Source organism: Sturnira hondurensis, unplaced genomic scaffold (assembly GCF_014824575.4).
Source record: "Sturnira hondurensis isolate 20B ecotype Veracruz unplaced genomic scaffold, ASM1482457v3 Scaffold0014436, whole genome shotgun sequence".
Lineage (NCBI taxonomy): Eukaryota > Metazoa > Chordata > Mammalia > Chiroptera > Phyllostomidae > Sturnira > Sturnira hondurensis.
Genome location: NW_028087067.1, coordinates 217,597 through 243,039, shown reverse-complemented (window position 1 = coordinate 243,039; position 25,443 = coordinate 217,597). Strand labels below are relative to the sequence as shown.

The 25,443-nt window shown below is 58.3% G+C and overlaps 1 protein-coding gene across 1 annotated transcript; it reads right to left on the bottom strand.

Annotated features, from left to right (window-relative positions):
• Positions 1-1,112: 1,112 nt before the first annotated feature.
• XKR5 (XK related 5) lies at positions 1,113-12,337 on the bottom strand. Its single transcript, XM_037063398.1, is given in 10 exon segments — positions 1,113-1,198; positions 2,413-3,362; positions 3,364-3,475; positions 5,148-5,259; positions 7,832-8,016; positions 9,431-9,557; positions 9,559-9,641; positions 9,764-9,921; positions 10,210-10,393; positions 12,230-12,337. Coding segments are annotated over 10 exon segments (2,055 nt in total). The 5' UTR covers positions 12,288-12,337.
• Positions 12,338-25,443: the final 13,106 nt, after the last annotated feature.

Genomic DNA, 25,443 nt, shown 5'->3' with positions numbered 1-25,443 from the left:
ATTGGTTGTGTTTTGTTTGTTTGTCTTCTTAATTACAGCTTAAAGAACAAAAACCCGTATTGTTTATTCCGTTCCCAACCTCCTCACCTCCCCCCCTTTTGTGCCAATTTGAAAACGGCCCAGAAAATTCCCCAGCGGGCTGGAAACCTGTCCACGGCCAATTCCAGCTGGAAAGAATCGCGTTCCGCGGAGACGTAGGTCCCATTCATAATGGAAACCCTGACGGGCCACGAGGTAATTACAGTTTTGCCATAATGAATGTTTCTGTGTGGTCAAAGTCCTGGATTTTTCCATGGTGTTTTTCCATGGGAGATTCCTCCCAGAGAGATGTGAACCAAAACTCTGGGTTGCAGCTCCGACGGCTGAGTGGGGTCTCTCCTGGCACCATGGAGCTTGAAGCTGGCGGTTGTGTTGACTTTAGGGGTCATGACCAGCAAGGGGCACATCAGTCAGACTGAGTTTCGAAAGGTGGGCGGGGAGGGGGTGCAGGAGCTATTTCAGGAGACTTCCTTCTCTCCCAGATTCGTAACCATGAACTCTTCACTCTGCTCTCTGACTCGGTGGCCAAGGAAGGTAGAAAACGTGAGTCCTGCTAACAGGCCTTAGGGTGGCAGCTGTCCTGATGGGCCTTGAACTTGGGTTTCAGCCCCAAGCGCTCATATCCCAGGGAACGTCCCAGCCTTGGGAGACCAGGATGGTTGGTCATCCTAAATACTACGGAAAACGGAATCAGATTCAGGCTGGGAAATATCAGCCTATTTTAAAGACAGCAAGCAGACGAAGGTTGAAAGCAAAACCCTCACTTGGTGCTGGAAGGACTTCCGGGTGTTAGCACGCGGCCGGAGAACCACTCAGACGCAACTCAGAGAAACGAGAAAAGGCTCGGTGGGGAGCAGAGGTGCCCGCCTGGGCCCCTTTTGGGGCCCTGCTCTTCCAGGGGTGCTGCTGGGAGGTTTCCAACAGCCGTCCCAGGCCAGGCCTCACCAGGGATGACAGCTGAAGAAAGAGCCCTTCCAGGTGCTGACTCCTGAGCTCCAAGTTAAGCTTCGTGCCCTTCATTAGCCTTCAGGGGGGGGGGGGGGGGCAGCTCAGTCAAGTTTAGGAAGCCGTCACTAGAGGAAAAGACTGGTGGAGTAGAAGCCTAGGCCAGGGGGCCAGGTCGGGGGACGGTCCCCCAGGGCCATGGTGGGGTAGGGTTCTGCAGGAATCAGGGAAGAGGGTCTGGTTCCTGTTTGGGGGAGACGTGGGGGTGGGGGCGATAGGCTATGGCAGCACAGTGAGTCACCACGAAGACTCTTCGCTCTCTCAGCAAGCTCTCTTCCTTTCCCATTGACCTGTCCCAGCAGAGACCCTCAGCTGCTGCCTTGCCCTGGCTCATGGGACTGCCCTGTCCGCTTGCTGCAGGAAATGCTTGCCCCCCCACCTCCACCCCCCCTGTCTGCATGAGCGGGGCTGCACTCCCCCTGGGGCCCGAATATTGTCCCTGAACACAGAGGTGTTTGGAAAAGGCCGGAAGTCCACCAGCACCCAGCCCCCCACGTGTGGGCTGCCTTCCTTCCGCTCAGCAGGTGAGGATGGGTCGTCAGCCACCAGCTAAGAGGGAAGGCTTTCGGAAGCGACAGGAGGGCTGGTCTGCAGGGAACAGATGTGTGTGAGATGGAGTGTGAGCAGAAAGGGACGTTAACTCCATTCCTGTTGGATGAGCTGACATCACAGAGGGGCGCTCACATTCACGGAGGAAACGCCTGGAGGCCAAGGAAGCCGCCCCTAGTCAGGAGGGCAAAAGAGGAGCCCAGCCGGGCCTGCGGGAAGGAGGGCCCTGCATTTACCTGGAAAACACCCTGTAGCTCGGCCCAGAGACCGAGGGGAGACTTGGGTGCTTTCGGACGGGCTGCCGATTGGAGAGACGCATTTCCCATCCGCTTCCGGGAGGGCTTAGGTCCTCTTACCACGCCTTTCACAAAATAATGCCACCAGAACACGTTTCAACACAGATCAACAATCATGAATGTCAGGAGAAGCTACTCGTAACAAGAACGTGTGTAAAGCCAGACTCTGGGTTTTACCTCTGGGCTTCCCAGAAGCCACAACGAACAACACAACACAGTAGAGATTGTGTAGCCCACGAAAGGCTGCAGGTGATTTTGGCTGGAGGCTCTTTCCTGCTCCCTCTGCATAGGACAGTCTCCTACTCAGACTCGTGGCCAGTGGAGCCTGCAGGGGAATCTCAGAAATAACCTCCACCGGCCCCCCCATTTCCCAGATGAGCAAGAGGGCGGTGATTCTCCCAGGGCTCGGGGGTCGGAGTGGGAGCTCTCCTGTATGGACATCCAGGGACCTGCTTGGTGGTCCCACCTGTCGGCACTCCCCACCGTGGCTGCGGTCCCAGGAGCACTCTCGCCTCCTGCCCACTGCAGCCCCTGGGAGTGGACTCTGCCTTGGGGGTGGACGTGAGGCGGGGCTTGTTAGTGGGCCTCAGGCTCCCTTCGGACAAGGACATCCCAGCGCTGGCTGTGGCAGGACCATTCAGGTCCCCAGTAGGCTCCGGCTCCTCCCCACGCTCTGAGCCACCCAGCACTCCACCAGGGAGGACTGCGCTGGGGCGGAACCTTCTGGTCAGGCCGGTGCCTAGGATCGGGCTGATGTTGGCCATGGTGACGGGGAAGGGCTTCGTGGCCGGCTGAGCAGGGCTACCCTCTCCCAGTGTCTGCGTCAGTGTGGCCTGCACACCTTCCCGGTGTGGGGACACGGCCACTTCAGCTGTGGCACTGAAATACAGTGTGGAGGTCTCCTCCCCACCTCTCTGCAGCCCCCCTGAGCCTCCTTCTTGCGCTGGAGAAACAGCCCCCACTCCTTCTCCCAGGCTGCCCTCCTGCTGGGTGGCTGATGGCTTCTGGATAGGAGCTTTGTCATAATCATCATTGTCCACAGAGATGTAAGTCGAGGTTTCCAACGTGTCATTCCCTGCTTTCAGGTTACCTGGAAGCTCGAAGCCCTTCATCAAGGTCAGGGGACCCTGGGGTGGCGAGGGGGGCTCTTGCTGGGAGGACCGAGTCCTCCTCCTCTGCTGGTTGTCCCATTGGCTCAACCCCCACGCAGGGGAGCAGAGGTAGCCAGCCGGGCCTTCGGCAAAGGCTGCGTTGATCTTCGACACGTTTCCTGTCTTCAGGGCAAGTTTCAGCAGCAGCCAGTGGTGGTGGTTGAAGAAAGAGTCTCCCCCGGCCCCCTGGCTTGGCAGCCCGGCCTCTGGGGGCACCCACTGCAGGCTGGGGGGCTCCTCCAGGCTTGTCAGCTCATACCCTTCCCCTTGGCCTGGGCTCCCCGGCCTCTCCTCAGCTAGAGCGGAGGCCGGGGGAGTAGATTCTCTCTGGTGTGTCACCCCCTGCGACGCCACAGGGCTTCCCTACAAAGCCCTGCGGGATGTCTGTGCGTTTAGGTTGGAGCAGGCTGTGGTAAGTGGCCAGCGAGACAGTGCCTGGAAAAGAAGGAAGAAAAAGAGCGCAGGTTCTGTTCTCCGAGCCCTGCGACCTCCCCGGGACCTGCCATGCTCCGGCTCTGGCGTTTGGGGTAGAAAACATGATTTGGGATCCAAAACAGGACGACTGTTGGAGACCAGAATTGGGTCTTAGGGGGGAACCGATGGTTCCAGCTGCCGTAAGCTGCCGGTGTTTCTAAACTTAACAATGTAATAACACCATTTAAGTCCTAAATCTTGGAGGAGGGCTCCAACCCAGTACTCTGTGTGCGTGCGTGCGTGTGTCCACACGTGTGTGCATGTGCATATGTGTGGAAATGTTGGTAGAAAGGCTCATTTTGCTCTCAGATGACTGGGTCAACTACACTCAGGATTCAACCATTCACACATGCGTGGAGGGGTTGCCAGGCGGGGGTGCGGGCGGGTGAGGCATCGGCAGCAAGGCCCCTGCAGAGGTCGAAGGCAGCCACCGAAACCCCAGATCGAGGAATTTCCACGAGCGGCAGCAGCCCTTCCTCTGTGCACAAACATCTTGATTGCATTGTTGTCGGGTTAATTTATTTTGATCAGAAGTGTTGACTATGGAATAACAGCGCGTTCCAGCAACCACCCACGTTATTTCCAGTTTCCTGTTGGACTGGGCCTCCTCATAAACAGCATGAAACCCGACATGGTGCGGGGGAAGCTTTGGAGGGGCCAGGAAGGGCTGGAAGGAGCCCAACCGCATCCCCTCGCCTCCTCTCCTTAGGGGGTGAGGGTGAGTAGCAGGCAAGCTGGGGGAAGGGAGGCCAAATCCCTGTGCCCCCAGGGTTGGCTGCACAGTGGGCCCTGGTCAAACCCTCTCTATACACTGCTGGGAACTCTGAGGTCGACCACACAGGGAGAGGGTGTCACCTTCACAGCGACCCACCCGAGGCCAAGAAAGGGAGTGAAGGTCCTGATCGCGCAGCCCTGACCCCCAGATGCGGTGACGATAGTCTGTGGGGAGGCCACACCCCTCCCAGGCTCTCGGGTGCGGCCCTGTGGCCATGCAGTGGGTGCGCAATAAGAGTCTGCCCGGGGAGCCCAGGATGAGAGGCAGAGCTGCCACGGAAAGCCTGTGTCCTGCCGAGGCTCATCCACGCGCCATCTTCCCACTGAGGGCTCCCTCCTGACCGCGTGGGAGTCGCGGCTCCGGCAGCTCCAGGGAGCGGGCAGCGCCGCAGGCCTGGCTGTGAGCCCTGCGGCTGTCTGAGCCGGCGCTGACCCTCGGCCTGGCTCCACTCCCTGAGCTCCGAGTCAACAGGAGAAAGAAAATACTTCCCTGGTGGGAAACTGGGCATGGGGCACATGTTAGGAAGGTGTGGGGGGTGTGTTTCTGAATCAGAGTGTGCAAACACAAGAAGCAGTGGGGGGACTGGGTGACACCTCCCGAGAATGGGACCATCCCAAGGAGAGGTCATGCTTCCAGCTGGCACCTGCCCCTGCCCTGCCCTGGGGACAGAAGGCTCCCGGTGTGCCAGGGCACCCGGACCCGTGAGTCTTGTGAGTGCTCGCAGCCGGGCACATCCGGGCAATCTCTGTATTCTTCCCTTTCTTTCCTTCCCTCCTCTGCTGTGCACCGTTTTGAAACATTTTTCTCTGTACTGTCAGCTGCCCGTGGAGAGGATAAATAGGCCCCTTTGGCTCTTACCGATCAGGAATCCCGCCAAGACTCCCGCCGAGGCCCATAGGCTGGTCCTCAACGCCCCCTGGAGGAAGTCAGTGGCCAACAGCAGCAGGACGCTGTTCTCCAGCAGCATGACCTAGGGGACAAGGGGCACGTCACCTCCCCGGCCAGGAGCACTTGGCCTCGGGGACATGCCCATCTCACAGTTGGGTAGGGGCTTCCTGGGGACAGGGCCCGGGTCTGAGAGCTTCTCTGGCAATGGGGGCTTGTCCCTGTCTTCGGGGCAGCTGGTTCAGGTGCCTGCAGGACCATAAAGGTGCAGGGCAAGCAGGGACGAGCCCATGGGCGCCCGGGCTCCCACTGGCAAGTCTGGGGGTGCTGAGAGACTTCATCTCCTGCTCTGTATCGTCCACATGCTCGTGTGAACTGCATGCATGTGTCTGTTTTATGACATGACAGCAAAAGGTGTCTGCAGAGCTCATTGTGCCAGTGGGTTCCAGTGAGCCAGTCACACTCTCGCAGAACTAACCAGCATTTCTTCCAAGTTTTTGCTTCTTTAAACGTTACGTTTGCTCTGTGGCCACTAGGGGGCAGCAGGGGCGCCTTCCGGGTGACCCCGCGGGCTTTGTCCCTCCCAGCAGGTGGCTTATTTACGTTGCTTTCCAGTTTTCAAATAAAACATAAACGTCTTGAAATAATTAAAATAGACATAATCCAGACATTCTGAGTAGCCATTGAAAACCAGGGCTCTGCTGAGCAGCCCACCAGGCCCATCCTCCTCAGAAAAAGGGTCCTGCGGTCGTTTGCTTTTGGACCCCGCCCCTCCCCCAGAAGGGGTTGCTCTTCCTTGCCAACACAACACCATTAGCCCCAAAGGCATGATTTTCTGCTGGGATCCAGGTTCCTGTCTCTCTACCAGGCAAGAGCCTGTTAGGGAACATCGAGGCCATGAAAGGGCCGCGTGACAGGGCCTGACACAGGGGGAGGGGAGAGGTATTGGTAGGAGACCCGAGTCTGGCCTGGGCAGTGTCCCCCGCCAGCCCTGAGTCCACTTTTCTGGCTCTGGGGCGGATGGTCATGACTCCATGCAGTGGGGTGGGACGAGTCCAAAGGAGTCTGTGAGTCAAACGGAGGGGGGCTGAGGGACGACGTGCCTGCGGCGAGCTGCACCTGTCCTGTGCTGCACCTGTCCTGTGCTGCACCTGTCCTGTGCTGCACCTGTCCTGTGCTGCACCTGTCCTGTGCTGCACCTGCGGCGAGCTGCACCCACGGGCAGCATGGCCGTCCCTGCAGATGCGGCTCTAGACTTTGGTACTAATTCCTGTTTTTCCCACGTAATCACTCTTAACCCAGTGACTCAACGACAAGACAGCAGGAAGCCATGGAGCGATCATTCCCCTTCCACGTGGGGCAGCCTCTGCAACTCCCGGCAGCTGGTGTGGAGACAAAGGTATGGCAGGGGCGAGCGACTGGAACGAATGCCACAGACACCTGACTTTTCCCCAGTCAGTTCGGGGTCATCGGGGCCCACGTGGGCACCAGCGGAGGGGAAACTGCTTCTGCAAGGGGACGACAAAGCCAACCGTCCATGTCAGTCACTAGTGGGTGCCTGTGGGCTGGGACGCTGCTATCGGCGTGGCGCCCGGCCAGGAACAAACTCACCCTCTCCCCACGGGAGGGCGTTACTGCTCTCACTCTCAGGTGTGGAGGCGGAGGCCGGCCGAGGCTCTGGAACTCGCCCAACATCACACAGCCTTTCTGGTCTGTGGGCCCCAGGGCCGATGGGGTCACGCAGCCCTGTGGGAGGGGACCGCGCCCCCCACCTCCCGGCCCCTCTCGTTCACTCCCGACAGCGTTTTGGTGTGCCTGTTCCCAGTGAGTGTCCTGGTCTTTATTAGCAGGAAAGTGCCCACCACTTGCTGGTTGTTTGGGGCCAAGTTGTGTATTTCTTCCTTTAATCTTCGTAGAGACCCGGGCAGGTGGATTTCCCGAAAGGGCCACAGGACCGCTGTGGGCAGCCCTGTCCCACACGTGCCGACGAGAAGCAGGTTCAGAGAGGTGACAGTCTTGGTCCCACAGCAGCCGGGGAGGGTCTCGGGCGGGTCTGGGGTTCCACTCCAGCTTGTCTGTGTCCGGTGCCTGTGCTCCGAGGCACGTGGCCTCACGGCCCTCCCTGCCGTCCGCAGCCTGACTCGCACCTTCCAGTCAGAGCACCTCTGCTCGCCCAGTGGGACTGATACGGACGGCAGGCCCGTGGGCTTCGGGCGTCGCTGCTCTCTCAGCTCGTGGGCACCTTCTGCCTCTTCCTTCAGGTCACTGGGCGGCAAACAGCTCATCTCCTGCCCTGGGCGAGGAGGGGCAGCCACATCCCCTCCGGGCTCTTCCCTCCAGGCTGGAGCTCAACGACTGAGTGGATTCACGAGGACGTGGTGAGCGTCTCACAGCAGGACTGTGATTGTATTTCCCAGATGGGGTGACGTACAGAGCGGCGGAAGAACGTCGCCAAACACCCCCAGTTTTGGATACAGCAGCCACGTGGGGGAAACGGGGTCAGGGTACTGACCAGCGTCCCTGTTCAGGACACTAACCCTTTTCAGAAGTTTTCCTAAAACTGAGATTTCCCTTCTTAAATCGCTGTGCGTGCACACCTGTGCACACACACACGCTCATACCCGCATGGCTCTGTATGCAGAGAAGGGAGGGCCAGCGAGGCCCGTCCTCCCCGTGTAGAACGCGGCCGTCCTGCTCCTGGAAGGGCCGTCCCGGACGTCGAGGTAGCAGAGGGTGTACACGGCCCCCACGAGCAGGTTGAGCAGCCTCCAGTGGCAGGTGCTGTCCACGAGGTCACTCTGCTGGGCCACCAGCCAGAAAGTCATCACCAGCCAGTGGGCCCCTGGAGAGAGGCGGGAAGTCAGGGCCCTGGCGGGGAGGTGGGAGGGAGCGGGGCAAGGACGCAGGAACCCAGGCCTCATGGCTGCCTCTCTGAGCCCACGACCCTGCCTCAGCTCCAGGAAGAGACATCAGCCCCAAAGAGATGGGGGTACAGAGAAGTGTGCGTGTTTTCTCTGTTCATCTGAACCCCATCGAGGGCAGCTGACCTAATCCGGGGCTGAGAAAACCGAGAACCGCTTCTGCCACATTTACCAGACACCCTGCGACTATGCTCTGGAGTTCCAGAAAGGGTGTAGACCAGGGGTGTCAGACTCATTTTCACGGGGCGTCACATTGGCCTCGAGGTTGCCTTCAAAGGGCTGAGTGTAATTTTAGGACTGTATAAATGTAACTACTTCTTAAGTATGGGCAAGGAGCTCTACATTTAGCCCTTTGAGGGCAACCTGAGGCCAATGTGGTCCCCGGTGAAAAGAGTTTGACCCCCTGGTCTAGAGGTGCCTCAGCAGCTGAGGGCGCACTATTTTTCAATCACTGCTGTGAGATCTGTCTGCTGGGCAGCTACAGTTTTATTTATTTTGTTATCCTCACTCGAGGGCATGTTTTCATTGCTTTTAGAGATTAAGAAAGTGAGGATGGGAACGAGAAAAGCATGGATGTGAGGGAGAAGCATCGGCTGGTCGCCTCCCATCTGTCAGCACCTGGACCAGGGACCCTACACTCCTGAACTGGGGACTGAACCCAAGACCTTCGGCCGGTGCCCTGACCAGGAATCAGACCTGCAACCTTTTGGTTATGGGAGGACGTTCCAACCAACTGAGCCACACCGGCCAGGGCTCCAGCTACACTTTTTATTCCTAGTTCTAAACTGAATAATATTATACTGGAGTTTGAGCTGAATATCAAAAAGTGACTAGAAGAGTTAATCTCTCTTTAGGAACCCACTTTCTTTCAAAAATTTCTCCTTTCTGTGAACAAGTGAAGTGTGTCCACGTCCGCCCTGGGCCCCAGTCTAGGAGTTTCCCGGCGCCGCCGTTCTCCGTGAACAGGAGGCCACTGCGCCTTTCTGCGAGCGCTTTCCCAGGACCGGAGGAGGCGCCGCTGCTTGGACACAGGGGCACACAGGCCGCGCAGCGCCCCCGCGTGGCCAGGCAGGGCGTGGGTGAGGCTGGACTGAGGGTGACTGAGGGTTGGGGTCAGGGGAGGTGTCCCAAGCCCGGCCAGTGCAGTGGAGGGCTCCTGGAGGCTGGAACAGGTCACCGGACGCGGGGAACACTGCGGCGCAGCGCCAGGGCAGGGGGCTCCCTGTGATCCCAGACACCCACTGGCGCTGACCAGCGTGGGAGGCTGTTGTGAGGCGCGAACTGCTGGGCAGCCCTGCAGGCAGCAATGGACTCCGGGGCCCAGGCTCAGCTTACCTACAACCGCCAGGCCCCAGGCGTGGTGGGCTCTGAAGAACAGCGCCAGACTCAGGACGCGGGCCCCCACCATGCCCATCCTCCACAGCTGCTGGCAGGCGAGGGCAGCCCACGGCGCGGAGGGGGGGGCCCGGCTTCACGGAGCCCGCGGACCGAGCGTAGCACACCAGGGCCCAGGACAGCAGGGCCCAGGAGCACAGGGCACTCACCCCTGCAGACAGCGAGAGCCTTCGATGGGGGGGGGGGGGCTGCTAAATAAGGCGTTCGTTTCTGTCCCCCTTGAGCAGTGGGACAGTCAGTGCTGGGCCGGGGGGAGGGGGACGAGTCACCCACCTGGCACGACGTCTGCGAAGTCCGAGGCGAGGAAGACGTAGGTTTGCAGCAGCAGGTGGGGCCCGACCTGGAGCAGGGCTTCCAGGAGGCGGAGGGCGGACAGGTCGGCCTCCAGGAGCCCCAGCGGGCCCAGGTCGGGGGTCGCCCCTTCCCAGTGCCTGAGGGAGGAAGGGTGATGGTGCGGGCCCGACTGCAGGCTTGACCAGGACGGCCCCCTTTTCCTGGCAAGTTGTTGGGACCTGTCATGTCTACACACCAGGGCCCCTGATCTCTCTCTGCGCACTGAAGACGCTACCGCAGGGGGTCCTGCTCGCCCCAGCTGTGGGGCGGCTGGGGTGCGGGCGTGGCGGGCTGGGAGACTGGGGCTCCCTCTGAGCCCTGCAAGGGCCCTAGGAGAGGACACGTGTGCACAGGAGAACCCGCAGGTTGCGCTTCATCAGGCTCACCGCTTCCACACGCCAAGCTGTAGGAGGTGCAGCGTGACCAACCCGCAGTGACCCTGCTGTCCGTCTGCTCGGAACCACAGGTAGCTCAGGCCCTGGACGAGGAAGCCCGGCAGCAGCAGGGAGAGCGCCAGCCACGCCCAGAGCAGCTGTCCTGTGGCGAAGTAGTAGACGGCGGTGCAGAGGCCTGGGCGCGAGCGAGAAGGGCAGAAGGTGAGTGAGCTGTGGACTGAGTCGGGGTGACCAGCCAACACTGTCCCCGTCAGGGGTCTGCAAGACCCAGCCCGAAAACTGCTGAGCCACCTGGCAGGCGAGATGGGCGAGGCTGAATGAAAGCACTAGGGAGCCCGAGGTACAGGCGCCGCGGATGGACTGCGAGGGCGCGGTTTGACGTTGCAGATCACAGGCGCAAACAGTAGGTGGCACCTAGGGCGCGCTCAGACCCTGCGGAACCTCCTCTCTGCGCACTGCTGGGTGGGTTTCATGTTTTTGGTTGGGAGGGTAGAGACGGACACTGGTTAGGGTCTGTCCTCCCCAGTCAGTGACAGTGGAGACGGTGCTGCGTCTGTCCACACCAGCAGGTCCGGGAAGGTATCCTCGTCGTTTCATGTGACACTGGAGTTTAAAAAGGGCACATTCGCTGCCGCCAGTCATAGCGGAGGCAGCCCGGCCCTCGTTACAGACAGACGCCTGGAGGTCCGGACCAGGGATCAGGGCCTGGGCAGTTCTCCTAGGCGCTCGAGCTCAGTCTCCTGCTCCACTGCCCCCTAGGCTTCCTGCCGCGGCAGCCAGGGCCCCCAGCACAGAGTCTTTGTGGGGGCGGGGGGAACGGGGACGCTGAGGCCAGGCCGCTCCAGGAGGGGACCTTTCTGGGCCAGGTGCGTGCTGAGACCTCGGGATCCTGTTCTGCCTCCACGCCTTTTGGCGGAGGCGATGCCCCACCTGCTCACTCCGGCTCCTCCTGGAGCATCTTTGAAACAGCGGGAGCCTTGGGGAGACCCGCGGAGAGCGAGGTTCAAACCAGGAACCCCACCAACCCGGAGCGGCAACTCGGTCCAGTGGCAAAGCCGTGTGCGCGCAAGGGAGGGGACGCTGCCCGGAGAGGGGTGCTTTAGATGCTGTGACCTCCTAACTCGCCCCTCCTCCCCACCCCGGACCCTTCCGAGGCGAAGGCGTTGCCGGGAGCCCAGCGGAAGTGGGCGGAGGCAGGACTTCTCTCCGGCACCGAAGGAGTTACCAATTCAAACCAGAAAGGCGCTAAAAGTGTTGCCATCTTGCTTCGCCTTGGCTGGTGGGGACCCGGCTCTCCAAGGGATCGGGATGTCCCTAGTGGCCTCGCTGGGCTGTTTTAAACCCGGGGGCGGAGCCACAGACCTCCAGGGCAGCGCGGATGCCGAGCCCCGTCCCATTCGACCATACTCTGGCCTCCAAGTAGCCAGAGTCCCCGAGGCCTGCGGGGGTGGGCGGGGAACAGGGCGCACCCGGCCGGTCTTCAGCCCACCTCGAACTCGCAGCTCTTTGCGGAGTCCAGAGAACTTTCTGAGAGAGGGGCGGGATACGTGTGCAGGAGGAACACGCATCTGTCGGGGTGGGGCGGGGTGCATCTACAGGAGGGACGTGCATTCGCGGGGGGTGAGCCTCCGCGGAGAGGGAGCCATGCTTTCACCAGGGGTCTCATGCGCTCGGGGATCATGCATCATGGGTGGAGGGGAATCAGGGATCCACGGGGGGCTCGGCCTCCGCGGGGGAAAATGGTGCTTCTGGCAGGGGGGTGTCCCACGCTCGGGAGACCATGTACGTAGGAGGAGGGAATCGAAGGACCACAGGAGGATCTTGCCTCCCGCGTCCGTTCGGCGTCCGTTTGGCGCCCGCTCAGGTTTGGACGGGCGTGCTCAGCAGGCAGGTTCCTGCAGGGCGCAGGCGGGGATAGTTGTCTGCTGGGGCAGGGGTGGAGCGTGCAGGGGTTGGGGTGTCGGAGGGGTTATCCACGCAGGCTCCCAGCCTGGGGCTGCCCGGCACTTACGTGCGCTCTGCTCGGCCGCCAGCAGCAGGGCGGAGAGCCCCAGGAGCCCCGCGTGCATCCTCGCCGCCTCCTTGCCCCCTCCGCCCGTCCACCCCCGTCCCCGCCCGGCGCGCGGGTCGGGGACGTTTCCGGCCGAGGCACTACTGCTGGGGGACATTCGGCGCGCGGCGTCGGGCTCTGGTTCCCGCCAACTCAGGTGCGGGCAGCAGAGGCGGGGTGGGCGGCGCTGAGGGGTCTGACTCCTGGCCGGAAAGTGTCAGTAAGGTCAGGCCTCTCTCCAAGTGGGCAGGGGTGTCTCCTCGCTGTCTCTTCCCCAAACTTGGGGAAGCGCGTGGTGGTGTTGGGACTGCGGGTGGCTGTCTGGAGGTGGTGGACTGGCCAGGGAGTGCGTGTCTGGGAGCGGGGCGGGGGGGGGGGCGGTGTGCAGTAGAGCCCTCAGTGGGTCCTTTGGAAATCTCACAGAGGATGCCGACCGGTTCTTTCTCTGCAGGTCGCCCTCCAAACCCTCCCCGTCTCTGCCCTCATCACTGCCGCCTCTAGATCCAGATGGGCCGAGGGTCACCTGAGACTCCAGTCTGCGGGAAGCAACCCTGCCCCGACAACATTCTCTCCCGGGCGTGTGGAGATAGATACAGGGCCCACACAAGTAGCGCCCCCTCTGCTATGACACACTCCTTTATCCCAACATCACAAGCAAGTCATTCTGTGACAGCACGTCACACTCCAGCACACCGAATGGCATTTTAGGTGAAATGTTCAAATTAAAACTCTAAGTTCTCACGCCAATATTATTACCTTACCAACCGCACTCACGCAGGCCTTCCTTCTGCAGGACCCTGTGTGTGGCGGGAACGCGTGTGGTGTGTGTCTATATTCACAGGCATGTGTGGTGGGATTTAGGGTTTTATGTAGGCACGGGGAAGGTGATGATGAATCTGGGGCCTCCAACCCCCAAAGCAGGCAGTTAGCCACACTAGGCCTCCTTTTTACCTTGGGGACGTTTTCCGGCCACCGTCCTTGAGTCAGGGCCTTTGCCACTTCCCCGCCGGAGCTGGCTGCACTGTCAGAATGCTCTAATTGTCCTGCAGAGCCCCCGCTGCAGGGAAGTCCCAGGAGGAGCCCCTAACCCTTGAAGGGACAAGCGGGAGCAGGGCGCTCCGGTGACCCTGTGAAACGCTTATGATTGTTTTCCATTTCCCAGAATAGAGCCAAGGGGCCAACACCCCGTTTTTCTCTCCTGTCGTTCCAGGGTGGTTCTTCTACAATGCTTCCTTTAGTTGGGGGTAGTGTTTACCTATCCCGGGAGCACCCCGACCCGGTTTTCCATGCACTTCTCAATGTGTTTCTGGTTTTCTCACCAGAGAAATCTGACCTGGGACTCCCCTCGCAAACACAGACGACACAACCCCTGTGACCTGCCCTCCCCTCCCCCGTCTCTTCCCTCTAAGCCGATGGGCGGGCAGACGGGTGCACTTCTGAGGCCTGGGCGTCCAGTCCTTCAGCTTCTCTTTCCCCAAAAATCTCGGTGTCCAAGTCCCACAACCTGCCTCTTTGTCAACTTCCTCCTTTTCTGGCCGCCCTGCAGAGGGCGTGTGTCACAGGTCACACGTACTTGGAGCAGGGCTCTCACCTGGTAGAAACAGTAAACTTGACCTCATGTGCACAGCTGGATTGGGAGGAGGGGGTGTTTATGGGCAGGGGGATCATTGTATTCCATACTTTCTGCGACATTTCCAGTTTAGAAAAAAAGTCCCCCTAGTCTCTAGGTATTACTTGAAGCATAGACAGTATCTCATACCTCAGAGGTTAAAAAAGAATCCAGTGAATTAAAAGTGTGGAAGGTGCCCCGGCTGGTGTGGTTCAGTGGGTGGAGTGCTGGCCTGTGAACCAAAGAGTCGTGGGTTCAATTCCCAGTCAGGGCACATGCCTGGGTTGCAGGCCAGGTCCCCAGTAGGAGACACATGAGAGGCAACCACACATTGATGTTTTTCTCTCTCGCCTTATCCTCTCTCTAAAATTAAATTTGAAAAAGCTTGGAAGGGGATCTTTCTCCTGGGGCAGTGGTGGTGTGAATAAGAGCTACAGTGGACGTTTTCTGTTTTGAAGCTACGGGAGGGTTGTTGAACAGCAGAAAACATCACGGAGAAAGGGGTTGATTGTCCCCGCATAAGAACCCCAACTCAGAAAACAGCGGTTCCCACCCCAAATCACAGCCGGGGTGAGACAATGGCAGACAGAGCAGATGGCGGCGGGGCTGGGAGGTGCAGAAGTCCTGAGTGGGGGTCGTGTAGTCCGTCTGGAACTTGAGGTTGGGCGGGTCACGGGGAAATGGGATTCCGAGGTCATGTGGTAGGTTAGACTTCGATGGCATCTGAGTGCAGCGCACCGATGGAAACAGGAGGTGCAGTAAAGCCATCAGGGAACACCTGCATTGCCACGGGAGTTCCCGAGAGAGGAGAGCAGGAACCTTTGTTCCCAGCGCCCACAGGTGCCAGTGCAGGTGGGAAGAAGTGGCGGCGACATGTCTCCAGCTCAGCCCTCAGCTTCCGAGAGGAGAATGTGCCAGTGGCAGCCACAGCCCATGAAGCAGGCACTCGGACTGGGTGACCCACGGGGCAGACCTGAGACTTGCCCAGTGCCGGGAGCAGACACCACCCGCCAGCGAGCTTGTCCTTGCAAGCTAAGGTTTGGGGGATGTTTTTTATTGCAGCAAAAGGGGATCAGTACCGATACCTGGGCCCTGCTCCTCCAAGGCCCTCCTATTAGTGCTGAGCCCTGATGCTGGAATTCATCCCTATCTGGTCCCGCCTTGTCTGGTGTTTGCCGGGAATCTTTGGCTTGTGGCTTCACGACTATAGTCCCACGGCCATGTCCCCCCCCCCCCCACANGCCATTTCCCCCCCCCCCCCCCCCCCGCACCGGGTTTTCAGGTAGTCTTCCCTCTCAGGAGTTTGTCTCTGGGTCCAAATTTCCTCTTCAGAAAAGGAATGCGTATTCTTCCATACATCCTTACACTGGATTAAGGCCCACCCCGATGGCCTCATTTTAAATCCCTGCAGATGCCAGGTTGCAAAACACATTGGAAACAACTGTGAACACAATTCCAAAAAAAAAAAGAGACCACTGGCGAATTCGCTCTCAACACGTCTAAAAAATGCAAGAGGTAAACCCCTGAGGGAGAGGGTCCCTCTCCCTGGTTTCACTGGGACAAGGATGTGAAATGGTGGCCCATGTGAAGTACTTGGCAGTGGTGGGGTGAGCTGGAGCTGAACGGTGTCGATAATTTGAAATATCGACTGGGGGGGGGGTGCTCTGGGGAACAGCCTCCTACGACCCCGAATGGCCACTCCTCTAAGCCTTAAGACCTGGAGATAACATCTCAGCGCAGACAAGGGCCAGGCGGGGCAACGAGGGCTGACCGCTGGGCCAGCCGCACCGACCAAGGAGCCCTGCCCGGTCTGGACCAATCGGCGGAGACCACGGTCCTGNAGGGTCCCTCTCCCTGGTTTCACTGGGACAAGGATGTGAAATGGTGGCCCATGTGAAGTACTTGGCAGTGGTGGGGTGAGCTGGAGCTGAACGGTGTTGATAATTTGAAATATCGACTGGGGGGGGGGGGCTCTGGGGAACAGCCTCCTACGACCCCTGAATGGCCACTCCTCTAAGCCTTAAGACCTGGAGATAACATCTCAGCGCAGACAAGGGCCAGGCGGAGCAACGAGGGCTGACCGCTGGGCCAGCCGCACCAACTAAGGAGCCCTGCCCGGTCTGGACCAATCCGCGGAGACCACGGTCCTGAGGGGACACACCTGGAGAGCTGTTGCACATCCACGAAGATCGTCCCCCGAGACCTCCAGTTAAAATCCCTCAAGGCGAAGGGCCCAGCAGGTGCTCTCGCTCTCCTGTGCCTGCCTGTGCCTCCCCCCACCCCCTCCTTTCCCCGGGGTGACTCCCTCTCTCTGGGGAGGGAGGGAGTGCCTTCCCCCTTTCTCCTTCTTCCAGGTGTGTGTTCTTTGCCTCTCTCTCCCCTGAGCTCCAAGGGCCCTTCTTCTGACTCTGTAACTTATTTCCTGAGCCACATGGTCCAGTGGGCTCACTTCTTCCATGGCTCACGACTTCAACCTCTGTGACTTTCTACATAAACTTTTGCTTGGCAAAAATGAAAAAGAAATATCGAGTGACCTGACCCTGATGCTGGAGGCTAGGGTCACCTGGGTAATTCCGATCAAGACTTTTTTTGTTAAAACCACCCCAACAAACACAGCACGTTGTAGGATGGCCATAGGGCTAAGTATTATGGAATCAGTGGCATTGTATTTATGGAGTTGAAGTACTAATGGCCTTCTTTTAAATATACATGACACATGAAATGAGAAATAGAGCAAAACACATCTATGTGAAAACACAGAAAGGGAGAAAACGTACTTAAATGTTGAGTATATTTTGGTTTGGTTGAGTTAGTGTTGGTTTTCTCTGGGTTGCGGGATTACTGGTGGTTTACTGTTTCTTTCCATTCCTCTTTGTTATGTATTTTCAGTTACCACATAGTCCATAGAGTCAGAAGACTTTTTGTAAATAAGATACAATGTAAGAAATATTTCACAGTCAGGAAAAAGCCAAAACAAAGCTTACATTACATTCCTATAAAGGTTCTTATCAGTGAACATAGACTTTATCTGTAGAGACATTGAAAGACACCCAGCCACACTGACCCCATGGTCAGGCAAGTCGAGTTTCTATGTGGAAAAGCTGAATATCGGGGAAACGACCTTTCTTCTAAAATGGATATTTGGATTATTAAAAAAAATTGGAACTTAAAAAGAAGACTCTGAAAGTATCCAAAATTAATTAAGCAGAAGAAAATTGCTAATGAACTGTTGAAAAGCGGGAACGTGTAGGGGCGACTTGCCCCCTGCCTCCCTAGTTAAGGTCCAGGGGGGCTGAGAAAATCCGGGGGGAGGGCCCCTTGTTAGTACCAGGATGTTTGGACCTCGGGGAAGGGTGGCAGGCTTGGCAGGCAGCCGCTGAAGGCCAAAGCCTCCAAGAAAAATATTCAATTTTATATTTTTCTGTTGATGATAATCTACGCTTCATTATAACCTTATTTCAGCCCATGCAGATTTATTCATTTGTTCATGTGTTTGATGAGTGCTCATGGAGAGCTGCCACACGGGGGCGCTGTGTGATGGACAATCAGCTCCTGTTTATCCAATAACTACAGCTGAGTACGGATCAATAACTTCAGTTTCTGAGTTTGCATTCAGTTCATAATCCTTCGGCGCTAAGAAGCCTGACAGAATGATTCATCGGGTTGGCTCCTGTGCCTGCCACTGGTGGGTTGCTGTGCCTTAAAGCCCAAATGGCAGAAAGCAGCGCCCCAACCCCCTCAACGCCATTACACCGATCGCGTATCTTGTACCGCGTGACGAATTCGCTGAAGGCGGATCCACCAGGTGACCAATGAGCTGAAGAGAGGAATGTTTCACAGATTCTAGTTGCACCATGCCTCGATTGTTTTAATTTCGCTGCCGCCAGTTTCCCAAATGTCTTGTTTAAGTTTAGATCAGGAGCTCTTCCAGTGCTCGACTTTGTATGTCCGTATGGATGGTGGCCCTTCAATGAAGTTCGTGACCTCCGTTTCTGCAGGGGAGGCTTACCTGGACTCCCGCCTCTGTTCCTGCACTGGTGTCTGACCTACCCCCCACCCCCCACCCTGCCCCCTCCACCCAGTCCTGATGCCCCACACCCCATCCTGTGCCCCTGGCGGTGAAAGGGATCTGCTGAATTGTTTGGGACACAGCTTAACGTTGTAGGACAATAGGCCACTAGGGATCCTTTACTCAGAGAGCTGGCTTTGGAAAATTAGAGGATGCAGAATTGATCATTCCGCGATTTTTGGTTTTGAGGGCAAAATCCCAGAGCCCGGAGGAGCCCATGTTACGACAACTTGCCACTAGATGGCGCCCTGAGAAGGTCAAGTGCTCACCCCACTTACCCTGGGACCCGGCGGAAGGGACCCTTAAACAGACCCTTCGCGCAGGACCTGACCCAGCTGTTGAACCTGCTGTTGACGAGTGACACGCAGGTGTCCGTCAGGCAATGACGGGGCAGGAGACCTGGGGCTTCCTTTTGTAGAAACGCCGCGTAAAGGAGCGTTGCCGAGTGGGTCTGTTTACGGTCCCTGTCACACGGGAAGGTCGGGTGGGCGGCTAGGGGGGCTCGCGTCCCTTCGATGGCCAACCCCCCGCCAGGCCGGCTCAGGAAGAGCCCCAGGCCCTCCTTGCAGGGCTGCAGCTTCCGCTCCTTCGCCAGGTGGGGAGGTGACAGCGCTGTCCCCTGGCGAGTACAGAGAGCAGCGGATTTTCAGCGATTCCCATCGCAACACAGGGGAACGACTCCCCTTTGCAGCACAGGTACAGGTGCGAATGTTTCAAGACCTTCACCCTCAAACCTGCCCTTGAGAGTGAGAGCAGGGTCCTGTGACCCTGTCGATCAAGGGCCCTTTCACGTTCTTGCCGACTTCTCCTTGGTTGTGGGAGATGCTCGGTCATTCTGTTGCTCATAAAAGAAGTAATCGCAGCCCAAATGAGCAGGTGCGATTCTGAAATTCGTGCCTTCTCTCTCCCTCCCTCCTCCCTCCCTCCCTCTTTTTCTTCTTCTTCGATACTTTTCATTACTTGTCCTCATGTGCTTCGAAGTTGTCACGAATCACACGTAGATTTTAACATTACATTTGTCCACGCTGCTTCGTGCACAATGACTCTTCCCTCCACACCCTCCAGGTCCCGGTTCCCAGCAGCGGCCATACTCCCAATGACCTTGGCATCCTGCCGTCTTTGCGATGTTTCCAGGGTCAGCCTTTTGGGGGGCTGCACGGCCCTGCCCACCCCTGTCCTCTCCTACACGTGTCCTTTTTCCTCTTCACATGGGTGTGGAGGCGACGTTTCCGTGTGTGGCCATCGCTGAGGTTTGACTGGGGAGAGCTCAGGCTGTGCCTGAGAGAGACTCCGGGCTGAGGGGCTGCCGTGGTGCGCGGCCTGGACGCCGACTGTTTGGCTGTCAAGGGTCTGGCCGGGACACGGTGGCCGTGGTTGGGGTTAGGCGGCCTCAGCGCCTTTCACGTGGGCCACCTACTTGGTGACAAAGGACCTCAGAAGACAGAGGCTGGGCTGTGCCTCAGAAGGGGGCCCGTGGGGAGACTCGGAACCTGCACGGAGGTCCCACACCAGTGACTGGGGTGGGGGGCACCCCAGAGGGCTGTGTGGAGACCCAGCAAACGCAGCCCACGAGAGGCCTGGCTCAGGAACCCGCAGCTTGGGGGAGGCGTCAGGCCTAGTTAGAAAAGTGCCGGCCAGAGACCCTGCTGACCTAGCGAAGGGCAGTTCTTCTGCGAGATCGAACACTAAGTGCCCCTCCTTCCCACCCAAAGAACTAAATAAGAGGAAGAAAGACAGGCCAGTGGGGGTGCCCCTCTTCCCAGCCTCCCAGACCCCGAAGCTTGGGTCCAGACTGCCGCAGGCAGGAGAAGACCCTCGGACAGGATGTGAGGTTGAAATTTAAAACAGGTGAGTCTGCGCCTGGAGAGCCAGAAGGCGATCTTTAACTAAAGATCTAAAAGTTACTGAAACATCGCAGAATCAAGGCGAGAGGCTGTTTGTTGGCAGCTTTGGGAGAAGAAACGGTTTGTTTCAAGCTCGTGACCCTCCGAGTGGAGATGAATCTCATAAACATTTCATGGTCTCATTGCCACCAGTGCTGTGATTTTAAGGGAGGAGAAGATAAGGCCCTGGAGCCTGAAGGGACCTGTCCCAGGAGGCAGGCTGGGAGGGAGGGGCAGGGCCCTGCCGGGGTCCCTGGCACCCATACCACTCATGGTCCCCAAGGCCGTTTTCGGGCTGGCTGGCTCTCCCCAGCTCCCTGGTTTCTTAGTCTCTGGTCGCAGGCAGCTCCTCTTGGGTACAAGGATTCTGAGTCAGCCCTGAGTCACGGACGGTGGCTCTTCCGCCCTCAGAAGTGGAAGAACCAGCTCGGCAGTGCCACGGGCTGACGAGGTGCTGCGAGAGCCACGAGCAGGTGGCTGTCAGGCTCCCTGTCACTGACCAGCCATTGTCCTGCCCACGGCTACTCCAAGAGTGAGGTCCACCCTGCAGGGCCCACCCTGCAGGGTCCATCGCTATGAGTGTCAGCGGTACTGGTGCGTTCTCCAAATCCCCGCATCACCCCTGGGGTAAATTTGTTGTGCTCTATTTTGTTCTTGAGAAAGACAAGGGTCAGAGAAGCGAAGGCCTGTCCAGAGCCTCAGGTCTGCGAAACCCGAAATCTGCCTGTCCACCTGGATCCCATGTGACCTACTTTGGTGGCAGGTCCTGGAGGCAGGGGGCAGACATCTGGGGGGGCGGCTGGAGAGAGTGGAGCGGAGGGGAGACGGACTCCCTGAGCACAAAGCGAAGGAGGAGAGGAACACAGTGACCAGATTGAAAGTGTGGCCAAGGCAGAGGCAGGAACGGCCTTCGTTCGAGAGGGGGAAGGTGGCGAAGGGCAGCCGCCCAGGTGACGGCTGTCCCCAGGTAGGTTTCGGACGCCTGGGTGGCAGGAAGGCTCTGCCCACACTGTACCCCGGTTTTCACAGAGCAGAGCGGTGGGCCAGTCACCGAGCACCAAACTTGAACTCTGATGCTGGCATCCGCCCTCTGTCCCGCCCACTGGGTGCACGCCCGATGCTGCTAGGCCAGGGGAGCGGCCCTCTGGGCTCCCAGCGGGTTGGCCCTTCCCGAGCCCATTCTCCTGCCAGTCAGGGAACACACACCAATGAGTGGATTCACTGCATGGCAGCGAGGGGGACGCTCAGGGGGTTAATGTGTCCGGGAGGTGACGTGTGACTAAGGCCTGCAGTCTGGGTTAGGGGCCAAGGGGCCAGAACCTGCAGGGGATCGAACCAGCCACACTTCATGGGTCGGAAGAGAGTGTGCTTGGAGTCATGGTCACAACAGGGACGCTCTGAGTTCTTGGTCACCGATCAGCTTAGCGGACAAGACAGCACGTCTCGGGAGGTCTCAACCCTTCACAGGCAACTGTGACCGAAGGGGTTGTTTCTCTCCTAACACCTGCCCCACTGCCCACGGTCACACCCACTGGAATCCACAACACATGTCTGCTGCTGCCCGGTCCATATTTAAGCTTATCAGACCGTCTCAAACATTTCTGCAATTGGTCTCTCCAGCACAGGATGCGAACCAGGCCTGCAGGGGCTGCTCGGTCCCCTTTCTGTCTTCTTCTGTAACGGTGCCCTGCCGCGTCCCTCTTGCTGCTAGACGTGGGGAGACACCAGGTCACCGGCCCTGCGGCGTGGCTCACGTTCTGGGTCTGACGGGTCACCCCTTTGGGTTGCTGCTTTTCTTGTTTCCCCATCTTCTGTGTTTCTTGCAAACGGATTGTTAGAGCTACAGACTCGATTAGGTTCAGGTTCAACGGCTTTTGGCCAGAATACTCCACTGGTGGCGCTGGGTACATCCTACCACGTCGCTACAGGTGGCCCATGAACGCCTGTCTCTCACTCTTAGTGGAGGACAAGCTTGGTCACCCAGCTGGTGGCAGCCTCCCCCTCAATCATCAAATCCCCGCCACGCTTTTCACGGGTGGTTTTAAATCTACCGACAGATGACTCACACCTGTGGTTTCATTCAGGGATGCAAAAGGGTGACTTTGTATCTACCTTCTCGGCTGTTAACTGGAGATTTTCTGGGAAGAAGGTATTTCCTTCATGTAACTACTATTGTTGCAAAACTACGGTTCGGACCAGCAAGGCAGGATAAGAGCTTCATCGTTTCTGTTTCCTAATATCCGGAGGGATACATTGCTGCCCCCTGAATTCCAGCCACAGGCAGTTTTGTTGTTTACGTGCCGTTGTGAACGCAGGGACCGTTAGATGTTTATTGTGTCAGTCAACTGCAGCCACTGTTCTTTGCCATGAGGGCGGACGCTCCATCCTCGCCCCCGGGGTCCCTCCGGTTTGGAGCGTAGTTCTTCGGGTCCATCCACTTTCACTTCTTCCTCCTACCCACACCAGGAGGTACCATCTGTATGTGTCCTGGTTCAGACCTGGACTCTGCTCTCTCCTAAACAATCCTGGTCTCCCCAGGGGGCACGAGCGGAGCCCAAGCCCGAGCCCGAGCCTGGGGGGCCTGCACCATTGCTGCGGGTCCCTGTGTCACCGGGGGCAGAGGCCAACGGAGACCCCTTGTTGATGGGGGAGAAAAGCACCATGATTTATAGCTATTGTTACAATGCAAATGTAAGCGTAGAGGATTTTATTTACTTATTTACTCATTAGAGAGGGGAAGGGAGGCAGAGAGGGAGAGAAACATCAATGTGTGGTTGCCTCTCACACGCCCCGTCCTGGGGACCTGGCCTGCGACCCAGGAAAGTGCCCTGGCTGGGAATCGAACCGGCCACCCTTTGGTTCACTGGCCAGAGGGCAGAGGATTGTAATGCAGCCTTTCCTTTCCTTTGAACCCTCTCTCGTGCTGTGTACCTTGGTTCTTAGACTTTTCCGCCCCCGGCTTCCACGTGGAGCGTTCATGTGGAACGTGGACCTCCACGTTCACGCAGCGCCCTCGTGCGCGCTCCCCTACGTGCACCGGCTGCCGTGGCTTCGCCGCCTGTCTTCGAGTCGAGCCGTTTGGGAGGATGTTGCAGACACCATGACAGTTTGGTTCAGCACGTGTCTCCTGAGCACAGGGGTGCCCACAACGACAGTGCCTGTTTCTGTGGTGAACGCGCAGTGGGTAGCTGGGCATGAAGGGCCACAGGCTTAGGGTCTGTGAGTACCCTGAAGCCAGTAGCGCCCCGCAAATCACTTGTGGTTTTAACGGTGTGTGGCCCAAGGCAGACAGGGGCAGGGGCAATAGGAGGAGCCCCTGGGCAACGAGTGGCCGTCAGCAGTGGCCCAGAAATCCCAAAAGGCCCGAAAAGAGGTCGCCTCTGCAGGGTCCATCGGGAGTGACTGACGATTTTGATTGGACAGTAAAGCTGGGGAAATGAGATCTGTGGCCACCAGAACCCCAGATGGACCGAAAGACGTTAGATTCACGTGTCCTGAGTAACTGTGTCTGGTGACTGCTCTTGGAGGAGGATGTCACCCAGGTGGTCTCACAGCTGTGCTCCTGGAGCAAGGCTAGGGCAGCAAGGATGTCACCTGCAAGGACTGGGAGGGACGGTGAAACTGCCGAGGGCACCCTGAGGAGTCTGGAGAAGGAGAACCACTGACAAGAGGCCTTTGACATGGGCACCGAACAGAGTGGGTTAGCCCAGTCCAGGAGAGCACAGCATTCACCGGGCGCCGACTGAGCAGAATGAGAGATTTTGGCAGCACTGGTGACTGGGGCCCTGACGGCTGGAACCACAGTGTGAAGGTCGTACGAACCCCCTGGAGGTGGCTGTAGCTTTTGCAGGCTTCAGAGCAGGCAAGACCGGGCCGTCAGGTGGAAAAGCGGTGGGCACAGTCACGCCTTATGTGTTCAGTTTTCTATCACGAGCTCTAAGTCTCGGTTTCTCCTACCCTTTGGGACAGCATGGATGGACGTGGAGAGCATTATGCTGAGTGAAATAAGCCAGGCAGTGAGGGACAAATACCACGTGAGCTCACCTGTAACAGGAACCTAGTTAATAGAACAAACAAGCAAGCAAAATGTAACCAGAGACATCAAAATTAAGAACAATCTGACAGTGACCAGAGGGGAGGTGGGAAGGGATAGTGGGCGGGGGGAGAGGGGGGAAGGGTTTTCAGGAACAACTACAAAGGACACACGGACAAAACCAAGTGGGGGCGGGATCAGGGGAGGCAGGTGGGCATGGCTGGGGTGGGGAGGGGAAATCATGGGGGGAAAATGCAGACAGCTGTACCTGAACAATAAAATAATTAAATATAAAAGTCTTGGTTTCAGATCACATTGGGTCAAATGAACTATTTTACTGGGGGGGTCCACGAGGCCCCGTGTTGTGCCACCAGCTCTCATCTGTGCAGGAGCCAAGCGGCACCTGCCCCTCCCCCGCTCCCCACATGCTTCGAGGGCTGTGGGGAGCACCTGCTTATATTCCTCTCCCCCCCAGTGGAGGTTTGCAATAGTTTTATGTAGTTGTGCTGCCTGTCCCCTCGCTGGGTGGGCGGGAGTCAGGGCTGGACTCAGGTGGGACCTCGGTGTTCTGGGGGGACCAGACCCACAATCTGGGGTGGGAGGCGCTGGCAGAACCTCAGCAGCAGCCCAGCTGTGCCGGGGACACAGGGCAGTCAGCGGGTACACCAGCCCCCTGGATGCTGGGGCCCCGGGACAGCCCCTCAGCCAGCCAGGTTGCAGGGGACGTCTCCGAAGTGCCCCGTCACCTGCCGCTACACTGCCCTTCTTCTCGCCCGGTGTTCTGTGTTCCTCCCTGAGATGGTCAGTCAGGTGTGGCCTCAAGGACATGGAGGAGAGGCCCCGGAAGCCTGTTCGCTACATTCCCAGGTCGCTGGGGACAGGCCACATGGGGGTGGGGAAGCAGGAGGCGGGAGGAGGGGAAGGTTTAGGCCACTGCTTTATCAGACGCCGCAGAGATGGCAGCGCCCCTGCAGGTCATTAGGGTTGGCGTTCAAGTAACCGCTGACCAAAGTAGCCAGTACACCCGGTTTCTGCAGGCCGTAAGTTGGGCCATCTACCACGTCACCGGGAAGTCAGGTGTCCTGGGGCGGGGGCAGACGCCTGCCAAGGGCAGCCTGGCAAAACCTGTCTACTCTAGGGACGTGTGTCCCACTCAGGGCAGTCAGCGTGTGCAGGGACTGGCAGGTGGGGGATCCAGTGACGCCCTAAGGAGAGCCACAGTCTCCCAGGGTGCGAGCAGGCACCCCACGCCTGCTCACGCTCTCTCCTTCACAAAGCAGGTGCTGTCGTAGGAGCTGTGGGCTGGGGTCTTGCGCCCACGCGGAAGTGTAGTGGGTCGAGGACAGCTCTGTGCTAGGTCCTTTGTTTCCAAGCCAAGCTCCCCCCAGGAGGGGCCAGGCGACCGACACCTTTGTGTTTCAGGCTGGCACAGAGAGTGTGGTGGTGGTGACTGGGGGTGGAGGTGTGTCCTGGGGACAGTCAATTGTGAAGTGATTGGGGGCCATCCTCGGGGAGAAGTGGGGTGGCTCTTGCTGAGGGGACGGAGTGAGAAGGGGTGAGGGCCTTAGTCCTAGGACGTTG